At 36.5% G+C, this 20,466-nt stretch overlaps 1 protein-coding gene across 2 annotated transcripts in view; it reads right to left on the bottom strand.

The window, feature by feature from the left end:
• Positions 1-20,007, bottom strand: part of CDYL (chromodomain Y like) — a 125,346-nt gene extending 105,339 nt beyond the window's left edge. For both annotated transcript variants that reach the window (XM_081324192.1, XM_081324193.1), the window contains exon 1: positions 19,482-20,007. In XM_081324192.1, coding sequence (XP_081180318.1) covers positions 19,482-19,505 — 24 coding nt within the window. In that variant the 5' untranslated portion in view covers positions 19,506-20,007. The remainder of the gene's footprint in view (positions 1-19,481) is intronic.
• Positions 20,008-20,466: the final 459 nt, after the last annotated feature.

The following is a 20,466-nucleotide window of genomic DNA, read 5'->3' as shown; positions in this document are numbered from 1 at the left end:
TTTGACCCCACCCTTGGGCTCAGTCTACTCATCTCCTACATCAATACTGTTATCTGAACAGCATGACAAACTGTCAATAAATAAATAAAATGCAATTATTTGGATAGGAGATATGTACACATCTAGTGAAAAAAGTTTTTTGCAGACTGGTTAAGTGGAGGACTAGGAGCAAAGATTCCAAAGTTCTAGTCCACCCCCAGCCACAGAAGTTTACTGGGTGACACCTGGCCAGTCACTCTTATCTTAGCCATCTACTGTGCAGAGTATTTGTGAGAAATAATAGGTAAAGAGAATGCTATGAATGCCATCTACACCTCCTTAATTAAAGCTGGCAATGACCTACAAAGCCCTTCATGGCATGGGTCCGGAATACCTCAGGGAGCACCTGCGGCCGGCATCAACTTCCCTCCGCCCAGTGTGCTCTCACAGAGAGGGCCTCCTCAGGGTGCCACCGGTCAAAGAATGTCGACTGGTGGCCCCCAGGGGGAGGGCGTTCTCTGTGGGCGCACCGGATTTATGGAACCATCTTCCGGTTGAGCTCCGGATGGCGCCCGACCTTCGCTCCTTCCGGCGCGATCTAAAGACTTACCTGTTCGAACAAGCCGGCCTGGCCTGATGGGTGATGGGTTTGGGTTTTATTGTTTTTTATGTATTTTAACTTAACTTATTGTTATAGTTTTTGGGCATCTTGTTTAATCTTTTTTAACTTTTGTATTCTTGTTTTTTAACATGTATTGCCCTGTTCACCGCCCTGAGTCCTTCGGGAGAAGGGCGGTATACAAATATAATAAAATAAAATAAAAATAAAATAAATTAATCTCTTATAAATCCAAGAAATAAAGTCTATGGAGAATCACTATTTCATGTTTAAAGTTTAAGTCCATCTTTTTTTTTATTGAAAAGTTTTAAAATACATTTTTGAAACATATACCCCATCTACCCCATCCCTCCCATCCCAACACACACCCCCGACTTCCCAAAGCCGAATACAGGGTATTACATCATACAATCTTACTCTAAAATATTCTAATTACTATAATTACTCTTTAAACCCTATCGCACTTAAACTCTCCTTAACCATAGAAGAAAAAAAAATAGCCTCTAATTACAATAACTAATAACTATTCAAATGCTAAATAATACTTTGTAGTCCCATATTTGTTCTGAATAAAATCAATCCATCTTTTCCATTCCACTATATATCTCTGTTGCGAGTGATCTTTCACATATGCCAAGATTTTAGCCATGTCTGCCAAGTTCGAAACTTTCAAAGTCCATTCTTCAATAGTAGGCAGGTCCTCCTTCTTCCAGTATTGCGCTACCAAAAGTTTTGCAGCTGTTATTAAATTCAGCATCAATTTGGTTTCTATAGCAGTACAATCAGTGATAATACCCAACAAAAACAATTGTGGTAAAAATCTTATCTTTTTCTTAAAAATCTTCTGCATGTTCCACCAAATTTTAATCCAAAAGGCTTTAACTTTTTTACAAGTCCACCATACATGATAATACGTTGCATCATCACAACCAGATCAGATACGCGAATATGTGTCTCTTGCAAACATACATCATTTTTAAAATGTTTCAAATACTGAAATATTTTCTAAGTTTAAGTCCATCTTGAGTCATGAAACTGAGCAACTTTGAGTAAACCATCTCTCCCAGCCCAAGTTATTTCATCAATTTGTTACTATGGGGAGAAAAACGATGTGAGATTTCCATGTAAGCTATCTTCAACTACTGAATGAACAGTGGGTTATAAATTGGTTAAGGAAGGAAAGAAGAAAGGAATGAAGACCAAAAAAGGGCAAGAAAATAAATCTCTTTCTCAGCTTCATGTACTTCAATGGTTACTTTCACACTTTCAGTCAGGTCTAAAAAAAGATGGCACTGCTGCATCTTGGCTCTTTTTAAACCCCTTTGCCACTCAGATGTCTATGAAAAGGAAGAGGCAGTTAAGTAACTGTCCCAAAATGGCAACTTGAAATTTCAGAGAAATAAGTATACAGCAACTTCAAACTTGATCCTTGCTCAGGTACAGATACAATAATGCAATTTGAGGAAAGATCCAGTAATAGCTATTACCGTATTAAAAATATGCAGAGCACTTACATAAAACTCATTTTTACATAATCATAATACATTTTTAGGAGAGGCCATGGTGGCGCAGTGGCTGGAATGCAGTATTACAGGCTGATTGCCCACTGCCCGGAGTTTGATCCTAACCGGCTCAAAGTTAACTCAACCTTCCATCCTTCTGAGATCAGTAAAAAAGAGGACCCAGATTGTTGAGAGCAATATGCTAACTGTAAACTGCCTGGAGAGTGCTGTAAAGCACTATGAAGTGGTATATAAGTCTAAGTGCTATTGCTATGTTCCAAGTTTTATATATATATATATATATATATATATATATATATATATATATATATATATATATATATATATATATATATATATATATATATATATATATATATATATATATATATATATATATATATATATATATATATATATATATATATATATATATATATATATATTGCCCTGTACACCGCTCTGAGTCCTGAGTATAAAAATATAATAAATAAATAAATAAATAAATAAATAAGTACTTAATCTATAAATTAAATAAAATCTACTGAATCTTGCAGCTTGTAAAGACATTTTAAGTCAGATATTTCAGCATTCTTAAACACTCTTTATTAAATCAGTTGTTCAAAGTAAATTACTGTTTATTTCATAACTGTTGATTTTTATCAGTTTTTGAAATAGTTTTAATCAAGTTAACAATTTAATGTGTAGTGGATCACAGTTGGCATGAAAAATAAATGCCCTATCCTCCTAATTAAAGGGTGCACTAAGGTAATCTTATCTCCAACTTTCTTCTTGGGTCATGTTCTACCACGTTCAAAATGATTGGACCAATTTGACTTTACCCACTTCAAACTAAAATATTGGATATTATTCTTCATTCACAGAAAAAAAGGACATGTACGCATAAAATAGTCTTTAAAAAAGGTAAAGGTTTCCCCTTCCCCTATCTAGGGGGCAGTGCTCCTCTCCAATTCACAGCCAAATAGCCACTGCTGTCCAAAGATGCTTCCGTGGTCATGTGGCAAAGGCTCATGGAACAATGTTACCTTCCCACTGAAGTGGTACTTATTTATCTACTTTGCATTTACATGCTTTGAACCACTAGGTTTTCAGGAGCAGGGGCAAGTAATGGAAGCTCATTCTGTCACATGGTCTTGAACTACCAACCTTCCAGTCAACAAGCTTAGCTTAACTGCTCAGCCACCACACCCCTATAAAATATTTGCCTTCCTTTATATAGATTATGCATATTTTTTCCTTAATTAGATTCTATTCATTAGATTTATAAAGGCATATAATTTGCTTAATAATGCAATAAAGGAGGGAGTTTAAAAAACAAATTAGACTTTTATATTGCTGGTTTGCCATGGCATTATAGGAAATTCAATACTGATTCTTTTATTGTTAGAACATAATTTTTAATTAAATCTTCAGCTTACTTTTTACGAAGTTGTGAAATATGCTACAATAACAGTTTTTGATCATAGTTCAATTGGTATATACTTTGACTTCAGTATTTTGTGCTGCTAATATCAAGGAGAGAAAAAAATGTCCCACTTTCTATCTTCCCAAAATATCTAGGTTCTCAAACCTCCATGACTGAATAAGCATTTCATATTTCTATCAGGTAGCATCACATTTCTAGACATCCAGATGAACTGTCTGGAATACATTATTTTTGTCCTAGCCAGAGATTTTTTACATTTGTTTTGACTATAGTTCTCACTACCAAGACAGACTTACTCTAAATTAACTTTCAACATAATGGGACTTGCTTCTGTGAAATTGTGCTTAGTACTGCACCTTTCATATAATTTACAAGACAATTTCTTGTATAATTAGAGAAGTTTTTAGTAGGTTTAGCCTGAATCATAATAATACAACACCTGTGAAACAGAAAAGCTTCTTTAATATGACTTTAGCTCTAAAATTGGATCTAGCAAATCTAAAGATCATTACCTATATAGGGATTTCTAGTTGGGGATTCCAAAAGAAGTATCAAATTGTGACCTGAGCTGTTACAACTTCATTCACCTTCTTTGTAATTGTGGATAGAACAGGATCAGTTTCAGTCACCTTGGACAGATCAGCCTTTCCCAAACTGCTGTCCTATTTAAGTATTAAATTTCAAATTCTCCAAATCAGACTGGATTAGGAAAGAGGAATTTGAGGCACAGAATACAAAGCTATAATCAGACATGACTACTGGTTAGTGTACACAACAGGTATCCATTTTCACTATTACAAGAAATGTGGGAAATGGAAGTCAAATTGTGTGAAACTAAAGCAATCAGATTAAATTACAGGAGTAGAAAGTAGCCATTTAGTTCAGTCTCCTGCAGGATTCCAAGCAAAAGCACCACAAGTGTTCCACTTAAAAACAATCAGTGAAGAATAGTATACTACTTTTGAAACTGTTCCTACTCAATAGTGCCTATAGCAAGTTACAATACCAAAATATATGTATCATGTCATTGTGCAAAGGAGAACTTAGTTATTGCATCACAATAGATGAGGTAAGTTGCTTTCTTTGTTCCATGATGTAATGGTGCATGTTGTTTGCCTCCCAGTTTTGTTCTTTCTCCACAGAGATCTGTAGATCTTGTAATGGAATGGGTGGATGATTTTAGAGAAAGAGGAGAAGAGATGCTGCCTAGGAAACAATCAGATGAGAATGTCTATGGAGATTCTCAATCATCCAGGTCATGATTATCCCAAAAGTGCTTTTCAAAAGGCAACTCAACATTCTTGATTTTTTCCTTGAAAACATTTCACTTCTCATCCAAGAAACTTCTTCCATTCTGACTGAATGGTGGGGAATGGACAGAGGACCACTGGTTTGAAAGAGGGATAAAAGAGCCATCTATGTTACAACAGAACAGCCCTCTCCTATCTACAACACAGTCCTTTCACAGCAGTTCCAAAAAGGTTCCACCCATTTGCACTGATTCAGGTGACCCTGAGAATACAGATAAATGCCCAAGTGGTCTCAATGACTCTGAGAGCGCCAACTACAGGCCTTCAGAGTGCTAATGACCATATGACTGCAAAGAATATAAAACCTTCCATTCCCAACCATTCAGTCAGAACTGAAAAAGCAAACATTTTCAAGGAAAAAACAAAGGAAGTCCAGTTGCCTTTTAAAAAGCACCTATGGGACAATCAGACAAAAAAGACAGGAGCCCCCAGTGGCTTAAAAATCAGAGAAAGAAACTTAAGAAAGATTTTGCATAATGGATATAATGTATGTGGGGGTGGGAGCTTCTGCCTTCAGACTTGCAAAATTCTGTTAATGTAGGTTTACAATATAGTAAAATTAGTTCATCTATTCATGTTTCCTTGTCTGGTTCAGCTGGGAGAGCAGATAGATCCACTAACAAAATGTTCTTACTGTTAGAGGTTTTTCCCAACGTTTGACTGGAATCAACCTTTTTGTGACTTAAAACCATTATTCAATATCTAGCACTCAGAAATAATAGACAACAGATCTTGACCATCTTCCATTTGACAATCTTTCAAGTGCTTGAGACTGCTATAATATACCTCCTCATTTTTTCTCAAGGCTTCTTTCTTCTTAGGAGTTAGTTTCTAATTGCTTGATCATCCTCACTACTTTTCTCTGAACCTGTTCCAATTTCTCTGATTCCTTAAAATATAGTTCCCTGAACTGAATATTGAATTTAAAATCTGTTTTGACCAAAGAAGTGGAATGACTGTTTCCAGTGATTTTAAGAATATATTCTGTTGATGCAATCTTAAAAGTATTTTAATAAATATGGATTCTTTTGTAGGTGTATGCTAAATTTATCTGCTTTATAAAGATTAATGATGCTCCACACCAACTTTATTCATTTCTATATACTGTTGACTGCATAACTAAAATATTATTGAGTCAAAATGTTTAAGAAGTTGAATTCTTAATCTTAGAATTACACTTTTAAGGATTAATATTTTATTTTTAGAACTTAATATCCATCAGAATATGCAGTCCTTCCAGCCTAATTTCTACAGAATGTGGAAGCACAAACATCATAGGAATTAGAAATCTATCATACAACTCTTGCCTAATTTATAAAAAATAATCCTAATAAAACATTACAAGAATACACAACAACAAAAAGGGAAATGAACAAACTTAACAATGTAGCATATGGTAAACTCTTAAGGATAATGAGCTTTTAGACATGAAGTTCTCAAGTCAACCTAAATGTAGAACCAAGTGATCATAATAGTTGTCTTGCTGTACATAAAGCAAAATATACTCTTGGGAATACAACATGTATGAAAAAGGGATTATGTGTTCCTGTATGGGAAGGGTGTTGGTTTCTGGGGTCCCCAATGCATTTTCATTGCCCATTTCTCTTCAAATTTAACAGAGTTCTTGATAGAATACACAGTGTATATTTAGCATATAAAATGACTACTCACCCTCATTTAGTTGGTTTCTTTCACCATAAAATTATAATAGCCATTTTCTTGCTCTTAATATGCATAAAGTGTCTTGACTAATCTCAGTGGTACATGAAAATCTTTGATTTTATTTGCTTAATAGGAAATTGAAATTAAAATCATATTTATAAAAAATTTTCAAGGGGAAATAATTATGAGGAAAAAAGATTTTAAATATTTAAAAGGCAGTATGTATAAACACAAATGGGGAGGGGAAAATATATATGCGCCAAAACTGATAGTGACAAAATAGAGAAATTAGAATTGGAACTATTATTTCTTTGTGGAACTTAGTTGGAATTTTTAAAGAGAAAAAATGTCATTTTCTGGGAGTTGGGTAAAGTGATCCACTCTACCTCTTAGAACCAAAAAATAATGAGTTAGAAATTGGAAACATTTCCATTCTGAAAAGAAAACCCCTTACCTCTAATAGCATCCTTCATATTGTCAACCCTGGTGATATCCTCTCACACTCCTGTCCTGCAGGAGTAGATTCTAGCTAAATATCATTTGAAGACACATTTAATCCTTTTAGCTTTATTTTTTTTAATGTCTCTTCCTTTACTTTACTTGTTCATTTTTTATAAATGTCTTCTTTTAAACTCAAAACTAACTCTAGATTAGCAAGTTTTACACTAAAATATATATTTTACAAGAAGTGTTATTTTCAGCTAGTTCAAGACTACATCTTTCAGTGTTTCTTAGCGTCAAGACTGCACTGTTTAGTGTATGCAAAGATTTCATTATTTATCCAATCTATGTAAGACTAACTGTAATTTTAATTACATAACATTTTCTCCTCTGGATGAAACCTTGACATCATTCTCCATCTTGAGATCTAGTAAGGTCATCCACAACTGAAAAAGTCTGTCCTCCCTGATCTATCCAATTTCTTTGATTTAATACACACACTGAATAGACAACAGGCTGAAAATACTGAAACTGCATATACAATGGCAAATTAAAAACACATCTATTCAGCATTGCAAACCATTCAGCCCTTTAATCAACCATACCATCACACAATAGAAGTTCTACTTTTGCTAATGTGAGTTATATATGGAACCAATGAACAAGCTATTATTTTCAGGCACATGCTCAGAATATCCACTGTTATAAGCATTCTCACCACAACCAGTTACCAACAATTTAATAATGTGCAGAGAGACATCTGTTCTTAACACACACTGATTTGTATCCATTTCAGTATAATATCACCAAAGCCCACATCTGACTTTAAACTCTGAGAACATTAACATTTTGTTTAAATTAAATATTAGGAAGACTATTTATTGAGAACACAACAGACTAATGAGAACTCATTCAGAAAGTGCAGGAACATTTAAGTACAGGAACAGAACTTCACTTTTAAAAAAGTTACAAACATAATGTCCAATTAGCATGCTTTTCAATAAAACATAAATATCAAATTACTCTGTTGGCACAAAAAATGATCTACCTACTTCAGTATTTATAGTCAAGATCTCAAAGCGCTGAGTCACTGCTGAGTCACTCAAAACTGATAATTCAACTACCTCTACACTGAGATAATATGCTTAGCAATATTTCCCACAAAGCCACAAATGAACAACGGACAAGTAAAATAATAACTTTTCCAAAGCCTCTGGAAAAAAGTTTGTATTCCTGTTAAACTTCTATAATCTAATCATCTAAATATTATTTCTCACCTGTCATGGTTGAGGACTATGTGTTATTCCAAACATCATAGTTCTTCATTTTGTTTCTAAAAAACATCTTTGCTTGTACAGTTCTTGATGCTAATTCTATTCCAATTGGAATATTAATAACTAAAAACACACATAAAATGTACTAAAGCGTCTAAGAGATTCTGTCAACTTCCAATTAATCATTTTATATATAACAAATTATAAACCAAACTTGTAGTGTTATTTTTTTTAAAGAAAAAGACAAAATTTAAAAAAATCTTAGAGTAATTAACTACTTAGATAAGATAACCTTTGTTGTCATTTTTTTTACTGTGGGCACAATGGCATACATCAAAAATGAAATTTAGTTGCCCGCTCTCAAAGTGAAAAACTTATTTCTTTATGATAGGTAAATGCATGTATGTATGTGTGCCTCTCTCTGTGTGAGTGAATATGTGTGTATATGCTGAAATTTTTGATACATACACACATGCACCTTCCAAAATTTCGTCATAATAGGTTTAATAGTACCCCATGGTTTTACAACTTCATTTTTAGTTTGCCTTTAAAAAGTATTTTGTATCCTCCCAATACAGACATCACCATTCATGCAGCACAACTTGGTTTGAATCATTTTGCTTGTAACACCAGATTTTCCCCAATGTATCATATTACAATTAATCAATTACATAATTCAGACTGGACTACAACATTTATAATGTTCAAATATATGAATATAAAAGGTCACATCATGTCACCTCAAAATGTAGGACAAAGAATAACAAATTCAACCACATCTATGAGACTAACAAATAATTTTTTTAAAAAATTGAAGTATCCCCAGCTAAGGAATTAACTTTAAAAACGCTGACTAGATGGTCCATTGTTTTTTAAGTCACTGTTTCTTACCTATAAATCCAGATATATGCTCATTATGAAGAGTGAATAATTATGCTAGTGTCAAAGAAATCATTGTGATTTTCTTTCCTTTAGTGTATAAGAATGCAGAAATTACAAAATCAAGCTTGAGATAATTTATGATTATAAAACTGGCATAGTCACGTGTTATCAGATGGTCTCCACATACGCTTCCTAATATTGTTCATTATTTATTTATTACTGTATATTAGCTCATAATAAATAGTTCTGAAGGATTACAGTGAGGGTAGACAATGACTATTTAAATGTTTATAATTTTTGAAAGATGGACAAATCATGACAGGCTGTGAATACAGTGGTACCTTGATATTCAATTGCTTTGAAACTCATTGAATTTGTACTCAAAGCATTCTGATATAAACATTTTGTCCCAGTACTGATTGTTTGTTTGGTACTCAACACACAAGCTAGAACTTGTCGGTTTCGGCTGCCTTGGGACTCACTATATTATTCCTTATGGGAAAAATCTGTCTGGTACTCATTGTTTTTTGGTATTTATTGTGCCTCCGGAACCAATTAGAATGAGTACTGAAGTACCACTGTATCTTCAAAGATATGGCTCAATATTCCAGTTAAATTTTAGAAGTGATTAATTTGTCTCAGATTCAGATTGTGTCAAAATCATATTTGCTATTCCTATGAGTCAGTAAAATGAAAAATGTGTCAGTAAAAATGAAAATAAATTTTGTAACACATATGTTTTATATAACTGTTCTATCTCATATGAATAATTTGAATGTGTTTTGGTTCTAAGATCTATGTGAATATAGAGTTATTGATCATTCATAATGTATGGTTTTCATTCCTATAATTATATTAATAGCACAATATTTTGCTTCAAAAGTTAATGGAGAAATAACTATAAGGTAATTACAACAAAATGCACATAAGCAGCAAATTAACTCATTAAAGTGAACATGTTCTGCCCAAGGAATATTTAACCTAAGTTATTTCACTAAAATCAAGGAATTCTTTATAATAGTATTTTGATTTAAAATCACATTTAAAAGCTAGTACTCACATTCCCCTGAAAGTATTTTTAAAACTGCTCCAATGTTATCTAATATTATCTGATGTAAGCTAAAATATTTGAGCATTTTAAGTTAAATGTACAATATTTCATCTATTTTTCATTCAGAAACATGACTTAAAATGAATTATTACTCTAATCTTTCCATCAACAATCTCTCCATTTATCATAAACATTTATATAACATAATTATAGAAACAATACTTGGCTTTTTAGCACAAGATGTCTCAACCCAAATTTTAACTCTTGTGCTCCATCTTTTCTTTCCTCTCATCCTCTATGCCTATTTTCCATTTCCACTTACTTACATACATATATATATATATATATATATATATATATATATATATATATATATATATATATATATATATATATATATATATATATGCTTATGTTGTCTAGAAATTGCAAACATATAGAGAAGCAGACACATGGCCACTGCCATTATCAAAGGTATATGTTGATGTATGCAATTTCTCATATTATTACTGACTTCTTTCACTTAAGACATATTTCAAGGAGGAAATTGCAGCACATCTTCAGAAGGAGCGTTCAATCTAACTGATTTAAGTAATGGGAAGAAAGGGCAATCCTTGAAAGCCACTCTTAAGCTGTTTAGGACTTAAATATCATCATTAACACCTTAAACTAACATTTCTCAACCTTGGCAACTTGAAGATATGTGAACTGCAACTCTCAAAACTCCCCAGGCAGCAATTGTCCATACATCTTCAAGATGCCAAAGTTGAGAAACACAGCCTTAAAGTGAAAGTGGAAGGTAACTGATATTTGATCTGTCTAGTTGTGCAGATATGCTCCTCACCATAGTTGCCATCTATAAATCTAATAATAGGGTTCAAGAAGCACATTCAAGCTGTGACCCTGTCCTTTGTGGAGAACTGCAAACCAATCAAAAACAGGCTTTTACCTCAATTCTCAAGTAGAGTTGCTGTCTTACCTGGATTTATCCATAGTTTAGTTTCACTTATTCATTCAAAATGATTAAGCAACATTAAAATATTATATCCTTGACTTAGATGGAAGCAGAACACTAGGAGTTATCAGCATAGAGATAGAACCTCAAGCCAATGTAAGTATGTAAATCTAACAATGCTTTCTGAGGAAGAGGAGATCTATGGCAGAGGTTGAAACATACTGGACTAGCTCATCAGAGGAGCCAGATGAAAAGTGTCCCTCCCATAAACAATATAGTGAGATGTAATTTATTGAAACCCATACCAAATTGGTCATCACCCAGATTAACAAGAACTGTATTGGGTAGTGGAGTTCTTGGACCTCTGGTGACAATGGGCTACACAATTCAGGAATGTTGGTTGAGCAATCAGGGCCAGAAACTGCATGACTAAAAAGTTGTTTATCTGCTGCAAACATATGAATATTGAAAACAAAGAAATAATGATTTATTGTTCAAATCAAGTCCAGCAAGAGGATATCAAAAAGAATGCACCAGTGCTGCAAAGAACACCAGCCAGTAACAGAAATGACATAATAGGGATAGACAAATCAAGGTTGATTTATAATAATAATAAAAAAGTATTCACAAAAGCAGAATTTGCCCTACCCAGGGCAAAGAAATCAAAACCTTGACAGAACTGCAGAGTTCTGAACTGTAGAACTCAGACTATAGAGGCAAACCAGGGGGAATCAGCCAGCCCAGATATTGTTTCCATTTCTAAACAGAAAATCCACTCTTCCGCCTTTTCCTCAGAAAGAACAAGAGCCTCTAACTAAAAAAGAATTGAAACAAAGAATAACTGAGCATGTAGAGCAGCACAAAAACAAGAGGATACTGTTGCCTATATTGCAGTTTGTTCCAAAGAAAAAGCTAGCACAAGTACTGAAAGATGCCAATACTGTAATATCAAATATAAGCACCAGTTCACTACAAGAAATAAACCAACTTAAGTATAGCACAGCTGCACTTGGGATGCAAAATCAATAAACAGGGTTGGGTGGGTGGGAGGCAAATCAGTGTACCACCAAAATGAAAGATCAGACTGGAAAATAACATCAATCATCTAAAATCAGATGCAGGCAAATCAGGGGTGTCAAACTTCTGGCCCACGGGCCGGATGCATCATGCAGAAGCCACGACTACCCGATTGCCGGCAATGGCAAAACCATCCCGACACGTTGTGCGACATCACGTGATGTCGCAAGGTTGACATGTCTGGTATAGATGAAAGAAAGTAAGCTGATGAGCAAAAAGACTAAAGAATACCTGATCAAGAAAAATCACCTACAAACAAGATCAAGGAAGCACTGGAAATAAAATAAATAACAGCTATAGCCAAGGAGATCAGCAAATATAAAGCTTGAATGATACACTATAGGCAGAATTTCCAATTTCAGTGAAATCAGAGTGTTTTCTACCAATCCAACAATGGAAAGACTGCAGTGAAGCAATTAACAAATAACAAGGAAGAAGAGGTGAAGTTCTGGGTACAGCTATGGGACAACCCAAAGAAATATAACATGAATGCAGTTTGGATAAAGGAATTGGAAAAGAATAAAAAAGATAAAATAAAAGAAATTGTAATAACAGTAGAAGTGGTAGAAAAAGGGCATGGAAGATCAAGATTTGTTCAGCAGCAGGTGAAGATGAACTGCATGGTTTTTCATTGAAACATCTGACTGGTCTCCACCAAGTCAAGCAGTTTAACAACATACTGCAAGGTGGTAAAGTTGAGGATTGATTAACGTGTGGCCAAGCTTATCTGACAATGAAAGTTCCAAGAAAAGGGGCTGCACCAGGAAACTACAGACTAATTACCTGCTAACCAACAACTTTCAAATTGCTAACTGGTGTGGTAGCTGATGCGGTCAACAACATCTAGCTGAAAACAAATTCCTTCTACCTGAACAGAAAGGTAACTGCTCAAACAGCAGAAGAATAAAAAAACTGCAAGAGAAGGAAGATCAACACTAATGTAGCTTGGATTGATTACCAGAAGACATTCAACTCCCTGCCAAATGATTGTATAATCAAATCCCTAGAAATAACAAGAATTAGTTGAAACATTAGAAACTTTGTGCAAAGATCAATAGCACAATGGAAGATATGGTTGGTCAATGGTGATAGACTGAGAGGGGATAATATAAAGAGAATTCTTCAAGTAAACTCACTATCAGCACTATTGTTTGCTATTGGACTAATTCCTCTGTTAACAATACTAAACAAGTCATGCCATGTCTATAAACATCAAAAACAAAAGTCAGTCTGTCCCACCTCCTTTATATGGATTATCTGAAGCTATATGAAAAAGACCACCTGAAATAGAATTGCTAATTAACATTAGACCAAAATACACCACAATCCACTTCTTGGAAAGCTAGAAAAAAGTGGGATAGCATCACCATCGGATGGATTTGTAACTGGCTGACAAACAGTACTCAACAAGTAGTCCTTAATGGTACTATGTCTACATGGAGAGAAGTAAGCAGTGGGTACCACAAGGTTCTGTCTTAGGCCCAGTATTCTTCAATATATTCATAAACAAATTAGATGAGGGAATAGAAGGGGAACTTAACAAATTTGCAGATGATACTAAACTGGCAGGAATAGTCAACACCCTAGATCAGACATTTCAAATTTGCGACGTCACGTGATGTTGCGGAACGTATCAGGAGAGTTTTGCCATTGCCGGAAATGGGGTGGGCACGGCTTACAGATGACACATCTGGCCAGCGGGCCAGCAGTTTGACACCCCTGCCCTAGATGATAGGTTCAAGATGCAGATGGATCTTGACAGACTTGAACACTGGGCCTTATCTGTCAGAAGGTGTAGGGTCCCCTGTTTGGGTGGGGGCTTGGACTAGATGACCTACAACGTCCCTTCCAACTCTGTTATTCTAATTATCCATATATATATAACCAAAATACTGAAAAAGAATTTGGACCGGGGAAAAGTACTGCACTCACCATCAAAAAGGGAAAACTAGGGAAAACTGAAGGAATCAAGATGCCCTATGGGAATAATATTAAGAGTTTGGATGAAGATGATCACTACAAATACCTAGGCATCCTTCAAGCTGACAACATCAAGCATACTCAAGCCAAGGTTAGAAGTAAATATATCATTAGAGTGAAAAATATATTAAAGTCTAAACCCAGTGGAGAAAATACCATCAGTGTGATTAATACCTGCAATTCCAGTCATTAGATAAACAACTGGAATAGTGGACTGGCTTCAAGCAGAACTAAAAGCCTTGGATAGGAGGACCAGAAAAATAGTAACAATAAATCATGCCCTTATCTATGCAATGATGCTGACAGACTTTACTTACCAAGGAAAATAGGTGGTCACCAAATGTTGCAAGTACACCAGATAGCCGAAGAAGAAAAAGGGACATTGGAAGAATATCTGAAGGAGAGTGGAGAAGATTCACTGAAACTAGTGTACCATAAAGGATTATTGAACATTGGAGACACCAAACTGGCTAAACAGAAAGACCAAATGAAGAACAGAAAAAAGACATGGTAACACAAAGTATTACATGCCAGTACATTTTTTAAAAAATACCAGCAAATAAAAACAAGACCTGGCAAAGGCCAAGGGGAGAAAAATTGAAGAAGGCAATCGAGGGGCTAATTCTGGCTACATGAGACCAAGCCTTAAGAACAAAAGCAGACAAATTCAGAAGACAGCAACAGACAGCAAATGCAAAGAAGCTGAAGAAACAGTGGACCATCAAGTGAGCTGCTACAAGAAAATCATACAGACTGACTACAAACAACAGCATGATAAATAAGCAAACAATGACGCATTGGAATATCTGTAAGAAATGCTGTTTCCTTCCATGGAAGAAATGGGGGCACTACAAAATAGGCAAAATAATAGAAAATGAAGTGTTGGACACAACTTAGCAAATGAACAACAACAATAGAAAATGAAGAAGTTAAGAGTGTTCTGGGACTTTAGATGTCAACATCCAGCTCAAAAAACTAAATAAGGTTCATTCAGTTTCCAAAAATCTTACTGTTTATTGAATACATGACATGGTAATGTTGAAACAAAACTAACTCTGAGGTTCCCAGACACCAGTTCATAGAATTAAACAATAATTTCTCTGGCCAAACCCCCACCCTCTCACATAGCCCATGTAAACAATTATGAGAACAGTCTGCTCCCTCTCCACACCTGCTGCAGTGTCCTTGGAATGGTTTCAGGTTCTCATGGTCTTCAGCAGAACTGCAGAGGTTTCGTTTCTCCATTCTAACCCATTCTAAAGCAACACCTCCCCCCATTTACTCTAATGGCAAGTTGAAACGAAGAGGCAAGTAGCTGCCAAAGTTTCATTCTTGCCATAAGAATTCAAACTGACAAACACCTACCTTGTAATACCCCCAAACCTAATAATTGTCAATAAGAAAAAAAAATCTGGATCATGGACATGGCAGTAGAATTGGAAAAAAAAACCTGGAGAAAATATAAAAACCTGCAAGGAGAAGTAGAATGACTATGGCAAAAGAAAGGTATAGTGATAGGTGCAGAATGCATCTATGAACACCAACTGGCAGTCAGAAGGCATGATGAAAATTCTTTAATTTCACAATTTAACCATGTTTTCAATTGGGAAAATGTGACAATCCTAGACCGGGCCAAATCCAAAAATGCCAGGGAACTTCTAGAAGCCTGGCACTCTGACAAATCAGCCATTAATACACACATAGACATTAACAACATCTACAGATTATGCAAAAGAGACAATCAACCAGCCCAAAAGAGAAAAAGACTGCAGCACCTCCCCACCACTAATCACCACTAAGATCAGCATAGATTAACTCCAAGGTCACCTTCAGACCAACAACAATCAAGTAAGCAATAGCCCAATGAAAAAACTGCTAAAGAGCCATTAGTAAACAGCCCAACTAAAGAATCTCTAAGACAGCCCCCACCCACCCAGGCAGACAGGCAAGACACAAGAATATAACCTGACAGCAAACACCTTCCTAGCATTGATGATGTTACCTAGTTAGGGTAATGAAACATTTGCAAGAAAACAAGCAAGCTCAGAGAGCACCAAGGACCCCTCATTTCAACCCTGAGCTACAAATTCTTCTTTATTAGTAGTGATTGCACCTTGGGTGCAATTCCAAAACAATTGGACCATCATTGGAATACCATCAGCATTGACAAAAATTCTTACTGATTGTAAATTTCTTAAAGAGAACTCATTCTTAAAGGTAGTATGTATATGCTCCTGACTTGGGTCACTCAGTAACACAAGTAATTTACTAATTACTTTCTAAAGTTTTGAGGATAAATGGAGGACATTTCATCAAGCTTCAAAATAGGATAATGCCCATGCCATAAATGGATGGGTGAGTGGATGGGTGGGTGGGTAGAAGGAAGATAGATTAATGCTGCTCATGGTTTATGCAACATCTTGAATAAATTTCTATTTAATTCCTAAAAACTTTTTTTGAAACAAATTGGGACAAGTATTTAACTTTTGCACAAGTATTTTTTCCACTTGATGTTCATACCATCCTTTCAACTCTTTTATAAACCAAAGGATGATTAAATCCAGTACAAATAAATTTAATCCACAATTTCTCCTAGTAATTTCTTTTTGTAAGAAAGCAAAGGTTGGTAAAGTTGTTTTGCATAAACTGCAGTCTGTCTCTTTTCTACAATCTTCTGTACACAGAGACACAAATTCATCAAATAATTTATAAATCCATGTTTTTCCAATTAAAATGCTTTGAAGATCTTATCAACACCATTCCCTAATTGCATTGTCACATATATTTCTATAAAGTTTATATTTCATTTTTATAAAAATAGGTCTATCTTGTTTTAATCATTTGAGATTATATTGTTGCTTCCTAATGCAGTAATTCCAAACCACTATCTGAAAAAATTAGAGAATCCCAGTATCATAACTTATCTGAACAATACATCTCAACTGGAAAAAAGCCCAATTATCTTTTATAAATATAACAAGTTTCAGGTCTCTTCTATCTGAAACATATGATTATCAAGAAACTGATTTTAATTTTCTTACTAAAATTTTCAACAGTAAAGCAGACTGTATAACGTTTCTAAAAAGTCCAAGAATATTTGTAAAGTTTCTACACCTAACTCAGCTTCAATAATAGCCTTAATCCTTTCATTACAGTTAAGGTCCAAATAGTGTACTTATATAAAGCACCTGCCATAGTTTTAAATATCTTAATTTGCTTTCTCAAGCATTTTTCCAAGTTCTTTAATTTATAGGGTTAGTTTTCTATAGCCCAATTAACATGACTGAGTGATAAAGTAAACACAATGCATCTTGGAGGGGACCATTTTGTGCAATCAACAGTATGGGTTACTATAGCCGTAAGCAACTTTTAAATTCCATTTCTGGACAAGATTCAAGAATTCCCAACATCGGAAATAAGGAACAGGATTAAATTGTCCAATGACCTTCCTAGAGAAAAAACAATGCAGAAAACATAAGCACATGAAATACAGGTTCAAAAATCCCAACAGATTTGAACCTGTTGCTTATATTACTGACAATTCCCTCAAATAATGCTTGTACTGCCCTCTAAAGATCCCCCAAATCTTTGGCATCTTTAGTCATAATTTACTTTTATAATCTCTTAAACTGAGGTTGCAGATTACTGGCTGATAAAACAAATCAATTCAGAATGCTCATCCAAAACACAAATGTCCAAGTTCAAATGATATTTGGAACACATTATGCAAAGATTTAGCTCTCTTGACAAGTTTTTAGTATTGGAAAAGGTTAAAGAGATGACCAATCATAAGATGGATGGACTCCACTAGAGCAGTGACAGGTACACTACTGGAAAACTTAAAAAGGACCAGACTGGGGATAGATAATCCTAGAGGAAATCTAACTATGTGGTCCCTTAAGAGTGAACACTTAGTGACACATAATCTTCAATCAGATTATTAGTTCAAAAACTTTGTTTAAAAACTAAACTCTACTCACTCATAGATATGGATTATTGTCCACTGATTTGCTGAACTGGAAATATTTTCAGTTCCTAAATTCTTCCTACAGCATCACTTAGAATACAACATTCGAAGTACAACACAATTTTGTTTTACTAAAGTTATAAAGTCAGTGGAACACAATCCCTAGTATGTATGTTAAAGACTTGTACCCTATATTTTGTACCATTATTTAATATATTTTAGTAATTTTAAGGTTCCAAACTCACAAGGTTGCCAGTCAATTAAACACACAAATCTATCAAACCTGTCTAAGTATTTGTCAATGGTAGAAGAAAACTAGCACTGGGTCTTCCATGAGTTTTAACTACCAAATGAATTAGAATGATTTCAAAAATTTAATTCAACGTTCACCTATATAAAATACTCCATAAAGTATTTTTTTAAAAAACCAGGAAACTGCATCCAAAAGGAATCCCATTCGGTGCCTGTACAATACATCAAAAGACTGGAAATTCAAAGTTAAGAAAAGTCGCCTTCCTCCATCCTCAAGCAAAGCCAACGAAGCTACCACACGTAATCACCTGGGCATCCCTCAAATAAAATAGCATGCATTTGAACCAGCCAACCCTCCACTCAACGTAAAACCTCCCCAAACTTGTTCATTCTGCTAAAGAATGTAGAGTAGTATTAAGTTTGGGATGTTTCGTGTTTTGCCATCAACCCAGCTGGCTTCCCAGGCAAAGGTGTCAATCTACTTTTCCAAAGAGAAGATAACCCTTCCTTTCGCCTTCCCCCCCCCCACCACCCTCAAAAAAAAAAAGCGGGCACGACTTCTGCAGCACATTTTTGCACACTATCAAAACACTTTTGTGCGCAAGAGGGTCTGGGCAAGTCGCGGCTGTCAGCGCCGCTACCTAATGTCCGGCACCCACCCTTCCCTTCCCTTCCTCGTGGCGAGACCGGAGAGGGGTAAAGGGGTGGCCGTGGAGTTGAAAGGGGGGGGAGGGAGAAAGAGGGGGTTTTTTTAAAAAAAAAAAGGGAGTGAGAGAAAGCGCAAGCCAATGGTTACACTTTACCGTCTCCTGCTTTCAGTCATATTTCCGTCCTCTTAGCGAAACTGGGGGAGGGAAGAGAGGCAGGCTCGCAGTTTGGAAACACACACTCACACTCTCTCACACACAGACACACACAGAGAGAGAGGGCCCCGCCAAGAAAAGCCAGAAGCCAAAAGAAACTGGGGAGAGAGGGGGCGCCGGATTTTAGCCCTCACACACCCCGAAAAAAAGCGGGTGGGGGCCCCGGCGGGAATAAGGAAGGCGGGGACGAGGAGAGAGGGGGAAGCATTGGGGCTGTTACCTCGTAGAGTTCCTCGGAAGCCATGCTGAGGCGCCCGCCTGCCGCCTGCCTCCCAAGGTGGAGTTGGGTGCTGGTTTGGAGCTACTTTTGTCTCACTTGGGTGTCTGGTGTGGCCTCTGGTGCTGCTGCTGCTTCGCTTTTTTTTTTCCTCCCCCCCCCCTCAGATATGCGTGTATCTGCCTCGCTCCACAGCGCTCCTCTCCTCAAATGCCCGGGCGCTGGTGGTGCTGGTGGTGGTGCCTCTGCCGCCCTCCTCCTCCGCTGCTGGTGGTGCTTGTGCGCAAACCAAGCTGCGCAACGGGGCTCGCTCACTCACTCACACTCGCACTCTCGCACACTTTGCTCGCGAGGCGCGGGAGAGCGGGGAGGGGGAGGGGGGGAGGAGGAGGAGGTAGCAGCTGCAGTGGCAAGGACTCCTTGTACCCGCCGCCGCCGCCACCACCACTCGGTGTCCCTCCCAGCGCCTCGCTTCGGCGCCTGGCTGGCTCTCCCTCTAAGGATCACTAATCGAGCGCAGAGAAAGCGCCACACAGCCGGGCTCTCGCCTTGCCTAGCGCCATCCTCTTCCTCCTCCCCCTCCCCTTCTTTGCTCGCCCATTGTCTCCTCAGCTGAGCGGCGGCGTGAGGGGGCGGCGGGGATTGGGCCAATGGCCGCCGGGAGAAAGGGGGAGGAGCGATGAAAGGGGAGGAGGAGGAGGAGGGAGAAAGTGGTGAGGAGGAGCTGGTCTGCCATATGCATCGTTGGAGGAAGTGGTGGTGGTGGTTGAAGAAAAGACTGAAGCCAAGTTTTGAGGCTGTTGGGACACTCCTGGCCAGAGAGCTCCACCTCTCATGAGGTTCTAAGGAAGGAACAAAAGTGCTTTTCTTCATCCTTGTCTTCAGTCAAGCTGACACATAAGCTCATCCCTCCATTTTCTTACCTCACCCATTAATCTTCATTTCCATTGGCACCTGAACCCTAGTAGTCTGTGTCTAGTTATCCAGT

Source organism: Vipera berus (genome assembly GCF_964194415.1).
Source record: "Vipera berus genome assembly, chromosome: 3".
Lineage (NCBI taxonomy): Eukaryota > Metazoa > Chordata > Lepidosauria > Squamata > Viperidae > Vipera > Vipera berus.
The sequence above is the reverse complement of the archived record's forward strand: the minus strand, read 5'-3'. Positions and strand labels throughout refer to the sequence as shown.